Source organism: Myotis brandtii, unplaced genomic scaffold, assembly GCF_000412655.1.
Source record: "Myotis brandtii unplaced genomic scaffold, ASM41265v1 scaffold441, whole genome shotgun sequence".
NCBI lineage: Eukaryota > Metazoa > Chordata > Mammalia > Chiroptera > Vespertilionidae > Myotis > Myotis brandtii.
The window spans coordinates 3,985,254-3,997,014 of NW_005366873.1; the positions used below are offsets into that span (position 1 = coordinate 3,985,254).

The following is an 11,761-nucleotide window of genomic DNA, read 5'->3' on the forward strand; positions in this document are numbered from 1 at the left end:
GAGATGTGCAGGAGGCAGGTGATCGATGTTTCTCTCTCATCGATGTTTCTAACTCTCTACCTCTCTCCCTTCCTCTCTGTAAAAAATCAATAGAATATATTTTTAAAAAAAGACACAAACTTTGAAAATTTTTGATGAAAATTATAAAAACTTAAAATGTATGTAAAATAGACTCACAAAGACTAGCTATTACTAAAGAGTTAGATCCTCATAGCACAAATATAAAGTAAGATCCAATTAGCCCCAATTCTCCATTCTATGAAGGAGCAAAAGAAAGCAACTTAAGAGTACAGGAATGATCCTAACATCTTTGAAGCCAGAAAAAGTCTGGATTGATCCTTGGCCTCTACCATTTGTGACCTTAGAAAAGGCATATTATACCTCCCTAAGACTCAATTTTCTCATTGATGATAACATCGATACTGAAATAGTATTTAAACTTCTTAGAAAAGAACTGCTCCACAAATTTTGACTTCCAGTGGTTTTATGAGATTAAATTCACAAGGGGCAAAATAAGCTTCACCCTTGTTTCTCCATAAACACAAAATAGATGATTTTCACTCTTGAGTGGCTCCAGGGAAGTATTAGTATTATTTTTCTGACAGAACTGGAATGATGGAAAATTAGCTTAGCCTACTAAGCACCTCAGTATTTTAAGTTGAAAAAGTAGTAAAAATACCTTGAAGGACAAAGATCTCTGAGTTGTTTGGAAATTATTCCAGCCTGAAAACATTCTTCTACAAATCTCTCAAGCACGGAGTATGAATATGGGACATCCAGATTAATGTCCGGAATTTCATTATAAATTCTCTCATAACCCTAAAACAATGAAATTGTATACAGAATTGTTAACCCATATAAAATACATAATGCCATACAATTCTTCACTGTCATCAAGCTATATTTAAGGCCAAATGTTTACATAATAAGACTAAAGTCAGGTCTGAACCTTGAAACAGGTACATTTGTTATAGGATGTTTTATTTAAATCTGTTCTCTCAAATGATCTTGAGGCAGACTCAGATATAGGACACATTTCTTTCTCATATACTTCTCTATATACAGGGATGGGCAAAAGTAGGTTTCCAGTTGTAGTACAAATAATACAATAATTAATAAATAGTACAACAATAAACTGTTTCCCACACAACTGTAAACCTACTTTTGCCCACCCCTGTACATTTACATTTTAAAAAAATAAAAGGCAAGTAAGAACGAACCTCACCAACACTTAAATAGCAAATGCATACAATTTTAAATAGGAATAAATTACTTCAAAGTATAATTTGCTAAATGTTTGTTTCTCCTTAAATATAAAATAGAAATTATACCTTAGAAATAGAATTCTTAAGGAAGAACACACAATCACATCTTTTAAAATGCAGGTTAAAAAAACCTATTGAAGTGTTACTTTCCAAAAAATGGCTGCAAGAGATTCAAACATAAGCACTGCTATTTAAAAACAAACAAACGAAAAGCTATAGACATACTACTGCTAAACATATCTAAAGGAAAATTTCATTAACAATTCATTATCTTTATTCAATCATATATTTAAGGTGTAAGCCTAAAAATTGTTCAAAAAAAAATGTTATACTTACTCTTTTCATTTGGTCTAGAGTAATCGTAGAAGATTTCCAAAGGGATTTTAACAAATCCAAAATCATCTTAAATGTACTTTCTCCAGTTGACTCCAAAACCATTACAATGGCCTTAAAATTGAATGAATACATGAAGGTATTTGTGGTCATTAATTCACGTAAGAAACTGCTGTTAAATGTATCAGATTCCTTTAATCTGTAACTATAATTCTTATAAAAGTTTAAAAACAATTTTCTCCATTAACATTAACTTGTTTTTTAATCCTCACCTGAGGATGTTTTTCATTGATTTTCAAAAAAACAAGATGTATATTATTAAAGAAGTATTATGTCACTGTAGTACAAAAAAGGAACACAATAGCCCTAGTTGGTGTGGCTCAGTTGGTTGGAGCATTGTCCCATGTTCACCAGAGGTCTCAGGTTCAATTATTGGTCAGGGCACATACCTAGGTTGCGGATTTGGTCCTTGGTCAGGGCATGTACAGGAAGCAACCGATCGATGTATCTCTCTCACATTGATGTTTCTCTTTCCCTTCTCTACAATCAATTTTTTAAAAAGGAACACAATAATTCTCTTTGGGATATCAAAATAATCTTACTTCATATACAAGCTCATGGTGAAAATGAGGTACTTCCAGTTCCTTAAGGCAATGTTCAGCTTCAGATATGTCTCCAGAGAGTAAGTACTCTTTCAGCAGCATATCAATCTATTAAATTAAAAAATTGAGATGTGTTAGAATTTCTGATTTTTTAAATAACTGTGCTTTGTCTAAAGGATTTACTTACCCTCATCTCAATATATTACATGATGAAATAGATTACAAATAGCTAAGAACATATAGACTTGACATGTCACAATCATTAAATTTTCATGCTTAAAAAGTAAATCTCCAATTTTAAATGGTTCATAATTATGAAGAAAATGAAGTGATTCCGTGTTTCTTAATAATCACTGAGAGTTATAAATAGACTTAAGATGTACACGGCCTGAGTTGTGACCATAATTCTTTAATACTCCCTGTAAAACAAGGGATCTTAAATACCACTAGAGGGCACTAACTGAAAGTCTCAAAATGAACTTTTGAAGTGGTACAAATTCTCCCTTTCATCAAGATGACCTTAATATTGTACTAGGAGCCAAAAAATGAAATATCAGGGCTTTACTAGACAGGGTAAAGATTTCCATATACTTTTCTCTACAACTGAGGATTTGAAAACCATTATCTAAAACGTTCATCAGTCATTCAGCTTCTAATAATATATATCTAAAGAGGCAAGTCTTGTCTTATTCAAATTTATACAGTAACATCTATGGCCCTAAAGAAAATGGGGAAAAGTTTTTGAACAAGAGAATGTCAATTAAAAATGTTTTTTCCTATACAATACGTGCTAAATTCACCTTTGCACCTAGAAGATGCTTGATGCTGGTTAACTGAATAAAGTAATTTCAGTGTCTCTACTTCATATTTCACACTTCTACAACATATTTCATAAAAGGTAAAATACAATTTGATTAACAGAATACATCCTGATAATTCCTATTATGCTTTAGAAAGTAAATATTTATATATGTCATTTGAATAACATTTTCACTCTATAATTAATAAATTTATTATTTAAATATTACTTAGTTTTTAAACTTTGTTATGTAACTGAAGGTTTACATCTTTTCCATTAGGTTTTATAAATTTTTGAGAATAATGAATTATGAATACATGTATACATTTCAAAAAGTCCTCTTTGTCCAACTCATCTTTCCATGTAAAAGTAAATGAACATCCAAATAATGTCAAATTGAAATACTGCTTGGTTTTATTTCAATTTTTATTTTAACCATTTTTTGTTGAGATAATTTACATACCATAAAATAGTTTGGGAGTTTCTCAAAATATTAATTTGTGGGGGAGTACAGAGAGTTCTCAACTTATGATGGGATTATGTTCCAATAAAGACATAAATTGAAAATACCAAATCGAAAATGCATTTATTACACATAACCTACCAAACATCATAGTTTAGCCTAGCCTATCTTAAACATGCTCAGAACAACTTACATTAGCCTAAATTAGGCAAAATCATGTCGCTTCCACTACCCAGCATCACAAGAAAGAATCATACTGCATATCGCTAGCCCAGGAAAAGATCAAAATTCAAAGTATAGTTTCTACTGAATGCATATAGCTTTCCCATTATCACAAAGTCAAAAAAATCATCAAGTCAAACCATCCCAAATTGGGGACCATCTGTATTACCATCTTCTCAATATTAAGTCTTCTAATACATAAACATGGGATAGCTTTCTATTTACTTTGGTCTTCTTTCATTTCAACAATGTTATGCAGTTTTCACTGTATAAGACACTTCTTTTGATATGTTTATTCCTATTTTCATCTTTTTTATGCTATTGAAAATATAATTGTTTTCTTAATTTCATTTTAGATCACAGTGTGCAGAAAACTGAACTTTTTATATTTATCTTACATACTGCAACGTTGCTGAATTCATTTATTAATAGTTTGGCTTTTTGCTTTTGTATTTTTGTGGATTCATTTGGTTTTCCTTATAAAGATCATGTCAGCTGGGACTAGAGAATTTACTTCCTTTACAATCTAGGTGCCTTTTATTTCATTTTCTTGCCAAACTGCCCTAGTATCTTGACTTTTTATACCTCAATTGCTCTAGTAACTTTTTAATTTTAAAAAAGATATTGCAATTATGATATTACATGATTACAAACACCAACCCATCTATCTTAAAACACATAAAAGCAAATTGGTCAAAGCTCTAACTACATTTTAACCCTTTGCGGTCCAACGTGGAGGCTGACTCAACAGACCAGGCACTAGGAGCAGGTCCAACGTCGAGGCTGAGGTCGACACCGCAAACCGGTTCAACATTCAATCCCATCAATTAATTTGGACCAGACTGTTTGAATTCCAAAAATAAAATTGGATCGCAAAGGGTTAAGGTCCTTAACACTCAAATAAGTATACATGTCACTAAGAAATTTATTTTCAAAATTATAGTCACATATAAAGATTATAATCTAAATTTAGAAGCACATGAAAATAAGATTAATTTTTTTGTCAGTTTCTTAACATAGAAACATACTGCCAGGGAAAAATTATCCAGAGACTAAATCTGGCATTTAATGTAGTAAATTAATTACATATTTTAAAGCATGAACAAAGGTAGTGAATCTCCTTACAAAAATTTACGACTCTAATCTAGTCTAATCTAATCTAGTGTTCATAATTCATAATTTATAATCTGAGACTATCCAGTTTCAAAATACTCACATAAAAAAAGAGATTTTTTGGATAACTACAAAATTGCGATAGTATTTGAAGAAATTTACCGATGTAAGAAAAAGATTTCATGCATTCTTTTAAGGTTCATACACAGCTTTCTTAATCATAAAAGCCCTTTTAACTTAACACAGTCTAATTTTTAAGTCAAGGAAACCATACAAATTTAGTAACAATTATATAATTATTGGACAACTTATAGCAAAATCATATGAAGCCAGATATACAAAGATTATTCAATTTTCCATTTGCAGCTATAATACTGAAGTTAATTTTTGTCCACAAAAATATCAGCTAGAGGACATAGTTTATTTTCCTAGAAGAATACATATAAATTAAGTTAAAGATAATAAACCAATAGTTACCTCTTTAACAAGGTGATTAACAGGCTTCTGCCCACCGCCAGAGCCCCACACACTATCTTTGCGCTTTCCACCTTTAGACATACTCAGGAGCACAGTAGCCTTGTCCAGAGCAGCTCTACAAAAAAAATTAATTTTGACATTTGGACATGCTTCAGCTGGACCAAATCATGGATAAAGTTGGGGGGGAAAAATAGAATTCAAGCCTTCCTTCCCACCAGAGCAACCATTCCACTATGACCTGAAGTAGTCCTCGAAAATTAACATCTACACCTAAGAAAACCTAAGACATGGCTAAATCCAAATCTAAGTTTCCACATAGTTTTTAAAAATCATATAGCCTAACTCCCAAATATCACATTTAGCTTATAATTATACCAAAGAACGAGAGTGGAAAACATTATTTCTTAAGATTTCTATGACAGATAAAAATATAAAAAAAATTGAAATAGGACTCCTTTGTTAATATTGTCCATCTTATCAGTATCTACACTAATAAAAGAGAAACATGGTAATTCTTTGTTAATATTGCCCATCTTATCAGTATCCTATATAATAAAGAGCTAATATGCTAATTAAACCGGACAGCAGAACGACCTTCCAGAAGGACCAGTAGGTGTGGGGCAGGGCCACAAGGCAGCTGGGGCCGCTGCTAGGGCCAAGCCCCTTGCATGAATTTCGTGCATTGGGCCTCTAGTATTAAATAATTACAGAATGTTTAAACCTAAAGAGACCTTAAAGAAAACTCTAAGTTCAATCCTTACATTTTATAAATAAGGAAATTGAGGTCCAGAGAAGAGTGGCTTGACATGAAGATAGCTAATGGTTTAAAACCCAGAACTTCTGCCTAGCTTGTGTGGTTCAGTGGTTGAGCATTGACCCATGAACCAGGAGGTCATGGTTTGATTCCTGGTCAGGGCACATGCCCGGGTTTCAGGCTTAATTCCCAAAAGGGGGCATGCATGAGGCAGCTGATCAATGATTCTCTCTTATCATAGATGTTTCTATCCCTCTCTCCCTCTTCCTCCCTCTCTGAAATATTTTTTTTAAATAAATAAAACCCAGAACTTCTGCATTAGAGTAATGTCCTCTTCCTATTATATTAGACCAACCATCTCTCAATTTTGTTTTAACAGTAGAGAATACAAACAAATGACAAACAGATGTCTATAATGTCTGATTAATTCATCTGTCATTTCAATAGAATCCTGTGGAATTTTAAACTCATTTGAAATTCTAAGTAGGAAAATTAATTTACTTACCTAGCCTGTACACAATCTACAGTTCCTCTGTAACTATCAATATAGGTATTACATAAAATTCCATCTCCAACAGCTCTTGCAATAAATTGGCCCACCAACTATAATAAGGGGGGAAAAAACTGTATTAAAAAATCTAAAATAAACCTTTACAATTTCTAAATACATAAATGATGAAGACTGGTTGAACTACACAGTCGATACCAACAATCCTAAATTGTAGGTATTTTTTAGAATGTTAAAAAAAACAACACTTTTATTCAGCACCTAACTAGTTATGCTTGGCACACACTCCCACAACTTAACCTTCAGGTTAAATGACATGGGGGGGGAGGGGAAGAGCACATCTGTTTTGCTTACTACTGACTCCCCAACACCTTACCTTGCATAATGCCTGAAACAGAGTATATGATTAAAAATACTTGTTAAGTCAATGACTTAAAATCAAGAGAAACCTTGATTTAGCTTATAATTATACCAAAGAACAAGAGTGGAAAACATTACTCAGCCAGGGCTGAGTACTGATATTTTAAAACGTTCATGTTTGAATCACAGCATTTAGGAATTAACCTACCTATACTCTATTCCCAAATTAATGTTTAAATGCTCCTACCTTAAAACTTTGGTCAAGGAACCAGAAAAGAATTTCACACACTTTTTATTTCAAACCAGAAAGTCATGTTATAATGTCAGCATGTATTAAGTCTAATTTAAGTATAAGACTTTGAGCCCTAGCTGGTTTGGCTCAATGGATAGAGCATCGGCCTGCAGACTGAAGAGTCCCAGGTTCTATTGCGGTCAAAGGCATATGCATGGGTTGCAGGCTCGATCCCCAGTAGGGGGCGTGCAGGAGGCAACCATCAATGATTCTCTCTCACTATTGATTTTTCTATCTCCCCTCTCCCTTCTTCTCTGAAAGCAATATAAATACATTTTAAAAAGTATAAGGCTTTGAGAAAAGAAACCTAAACAGAAGCATAAACCATGAATTTTCTATTACCCACAATGCTACAAAAGGGAACAGTCTTCCTTATGATTATTTTATAATAAACATCAGTTAAGCAAATTCAATACTCAAAATAATCTACATCTTTTAAAAATCCCAGCTCATAAAACATCTTAACTACGTATAATAAAGAGTTTACAGATAAGAAAACAAAAGTATGACCTAAAAACTATACAGAGCACTACATGGAAAGTAAGATATAAAATTATAGTATGATGAAATGGGAGGGGGGAGGAATAGCTCAGAGAAAATACACTAAAATGTTAAAGGGCTATTTTTGTGTGATAGGAAATATGGGCCATATTTTCCTTTTTCATCTAATACAATTTCCTAGCAGTATACATTATTTCTATACCTGGAAGGGTAGTGGAGGAAGAGAATAAGCAAGCAAAATAATACAAACCTGTGGTGCTCTAGGAGTATCCAACGCTAATTCAGGTAGATCTTTCAACAATTTATCAAATGATTTTTCTACATCATTTGTGCTCATTACTGTTCCACAAAGGTCAGAAAGAAGCTTAGATGTCATTTCTCTATGACTAGCCTTTCCCTCCAATGCCAAGGATACTGCCAACACTGGTACTCCACTTTTCATTTCACCAAGATTTAAATCTCTTAGCATTTCCTATTTAAAAAAAAAAGTATTTTAATTTTGAAAAAATCAAGATTTTATATATCCTTACCTCTTCCTATGTGGAAATAATCAGAGAGGCAGTCAAATTTTGAGGGATAGAATAAATATATCTTACTCTGCATATAAATTACATATTGACCCACTTTGTCAAGCTTTAACTGTTTGAACATCAATGAACTCAAGAATGTGAATTACAGGCCTGGCCAGGTAGTTCAGTAGTTTAGAGCTTCATTCTGATAACACCAGGGTTTCAGGTTCTATTCTGGGTCAGGGCACATCCCAGAACCAACAAATGAGTGCATAAGTGGAACAACAAATTGCTGTTTTCTCTCTCTCCCTTTTTCTCTCTCTCTAAAAATCAATAAAAAAAATGTGAATTAAATCTAAAATAGTTTATTAATCCACATAATACTACTAAGTTTGGCGTTGGAGTTAACTAATCCTCTCCCTTATAATACATTAACATTATTTCTAGGAATATTGCTTTATAAGCATTTATGGAGAAATTCATTCCACATTATCATAATAAACTGTTTATACTCTGATTTTCTTCAAAGCTTTCTCTTTGCACAAAAATTTACTTTATACTGTCATATAAAGTTTAAAATGAGATCTTAAAAGATTGTTTTTAAGTGGGATTATTGTTTTAAATGTTGGAATAAACTTAAAATTGTATTTTATAAACTATCAATTTAAAAAATATTTTGTAATTATAAAAACTATAAAAATATCGTGTTGTGTCATTTTTCAGGGAAGGAAATGGCACATAGCCCTCATCAGATCCAAAATAGGTAAGAATTAATCTAAATTCATGAAATTTTACTCCATTTCTTAGTTAAAAATTCATTTATACAAAAGAAAATTCTTACACTTATTCAGTGATCCAAGATCATTCTAGTTATGTTTTGCTTTTAATAGTGTTTTCTCTCCTAAATGAAATAAATTGCAATTGCAACTTTAAGCCTACCGCAACTTCATTAGTATCTCCATGCTCAAAATATTCCTGTATGATTGGTGTTAAAGTCTTCTCAAATGCTGTTTCATCCAAAGGCAAAACTACAGTTTCATAAACACAGTTCTCCTGGTAAGGGAAAGGGGAGAAAGAGTTATAAATTAAAGAACAAAATATTCAGATAAACTGAAATTGTTTGATAATTTTATATTTCAACTGGTTAGTAATCCCAATTCTGGGAGAGAAGGCATGCTATATGCTTTGATCACTTATATAAAAATTTAATCTGTTCTTTTACAAAATCTAAATATAATAACCAAGACACAGATTAGAACCACTAACCACAGCAAATATGATGTGCTTCCAACCTCTCCCCCCCGCCATTATCTTCTGTTAATTCTTTATATCTCACAAAACCAATCCTTTGGTGACCAAATTTTTTTAAGATGACTTCCTACCTTATCTAGCATTTTCATTATAACTTCACTTTTTAAAAAAAATAAAGCAGGAACCAAAGCCTTCATGATTAGTATTACCACAATAATGCTCCTAATAACAAAAATCTATGTTGTAGTGACAAAAAATTTTCTATGGGAAAAGCACTATTAAACTGAAATTTCACAAAGAAGTAACCCCCTTCTGCTATGCAAAAATCCCTGAAATGTTTATATGTAACTTGTGACTGGCTTCCACCTAACAACATAAATTTGAAAGATTATATATCAAACCTAGAATATTTAGCAAAGTTTCTATAGTATTTGAGTCCTACTGGTTTTAAAATATATTTTTTCATGTTCTCTTAGAAATATTTCTGCATCCAACTGTTAGTTAAAATAGTTAAGTACATACTAGTAAACAATATACAACAAAAACAATCTAACATATACCCTGATAAATTCCTGTCTAAAATTTTTATTACATCTTATCTTATACATCTTATCTTCATCCAGAGCTGTAGGAGGGTGGGGAGGAGGAACAGACACAGCAGGAAGAGTAAATGGAGGTACATGATAAAAAAAGATTGGCCCATGAGTTATTAACTATTAAAGTTGGTAAAGCTAGGAGATGAGTACAAGTAGGTTCATTATACTATTCTATATGGGATAAGTTAGAAATTTTCCAGTAAAAGGATAAATATATGTAAATTCATTAGAAAATCTATGAAAATTTTATATTCTCAGCACTATCTCTAGAAAAAAGATCCATGTTTCAAAATTACCAAACACAACATCTTAAACAGCAATATATAAAAGCCGTTTAATATTTGTCTTTACTAATATTCAAAAATTATATATTCTTCTCAATTCTCATTACTATAGAAACTAAATTAACTCAAAAGAACTTACTGAAAAACAATTTGATAATCTTAAGTAAATTTGTGAAGATCTATTTTTGATTCACTTCAGAAACCAAAAGAAAATTATGTATACAGTAGAAGCCCGGTGCACGAATTCATGCACGAGTGGGGTCCCTCGGCCTAGCCAGCGACTAGGGCCAATCAGGGCTGGCCAGCAGGGGGAGGGATTGCAGGAGGTTGGCCGGCTGTGGGAGGTTGGCTATGGGAGAGCACTGACCACCAGGGGGCAGCTCCTGCATTGAGCGTCTGCCCCCTGGTGGTCAGTGTAACATAGCGATCGGTTGACCAGTCGTTCGGTCACCTGGCTTTTATATATATAGATTACTATCAGTTATCTTGTTATAGCGATCGGTTGACCAGTCGTACGGTCAACTGGTTGTACCGGTCCCTTAGGCTTTTATATATATAGATTACTATCAGTTATCTTGTTTTTTTCTAATCCAAAATTAACCTAACAATCTGAAGGTACTGAGTAAATAAATGACTTCCATGCATATATTAATGTGTGTGCCTATATACATATATAGTCATAAATTACATACACATTAGTATATATAATCATATACATATGACTTGACAGTTATAGATTATAAACACAGACATAGAACATATGACTTGACAACATATGAGTAAACAACGAACATGAGATCAAAAAAGTGTGTAAGTATTAAAACATATGTTAAAAAAGCAAAAACACAGATACCTGGTCATCGTCATAGTTAGGATCTTTCACATCCACTTCCTCCACATCATATACCTGCCCGGGTGTACCCCAAACACCTTTGCCTCCTGCACCACCTGGAAAGTTTTGAATTGAAAAAGCAAAGAGAAATTTGAAAGAACTCTACACGTTCAGATGTTAATTAAAAATAACAGCTGCCCGGCCGGTGTGCTCAGTGGCTGAGCACTGACACATGCACCAAGAGGTCGTTAGTTCAATTCCCAGTCAGGGCATATATAGGGGTTGGGAATCGATCCTCAGTATGGGGCATGCAGGAGGCAACTGATTGATGTTTCTATCTCTCTCTTTCCCTACTCCCTTCCTCTCTCTTAAAAAAAAATCAATAAAACATATTTTAAAATAAGTAACAGCTAAAAAAACTGTATTTTATTTTTTCCAGTTGAGACTTATACTTTAAACCTCTTTTTATTCTGATCACTGCTTTTTCAGTAAAGATTAGATATTTTATAATCTACTTAGGAACATCAAGTTGAAATAGTTTATAAAGTTAAAACTGAAAAGGCAGCTGCTTTAAAATAAAAGCCAAACAAAAAGATCACA

General features: G+C 32.6%; 1 protein-coding gene across 1 annotated transcript in view; it reads right to left on the reverse strand.

The window, feature by feature from the left end:
- The window catches only part of PDCD4 (programmed cell death 4 (neoplastic transformation inhibitor)), a 25,666-nt gene that overhangs the window by 2,294 nt on the left and 11,611 nt on the right, over positions 1 to 11,761 (reverse strand). The window contains exons 4-11 of the mRNA XM_014546412.1: positions 11,183 to 11,277; positions 9,138 to 9,251; positions 7,940 to 8,161; positions 6,534 to 6,631; positions 5,275 to 5,389; positions 2,201 to 2,308; positions 1,602 to 1,712; positions 680 to 819 (exon numbers count right to left, since the gene is read on the reverse strand). Coding sequence (XP_014401898.1) covers positions 680 to 819; positions 1,602 to 1,712; positions 2,201 to 2,308; positions 5,275 to 5,389; positions 6,534 to 6,631; positions 7,940 to 8,161; positions 9,138 to 9,251; positions 11,183 to 11,277 — 1,003 coding nt within the window. The remainder of the gene's footprint in view (positions 1 to 679; positions 820 to 1,601; positions 1,713 to 2,200; positions 2,309 to 5,274; positions 5,390 to 6,533; positions 6,632 to 7,939; positions 8,162 to 9,137; positions 9,252 to 11,182; positions 11,278 to 11,761) is intronic.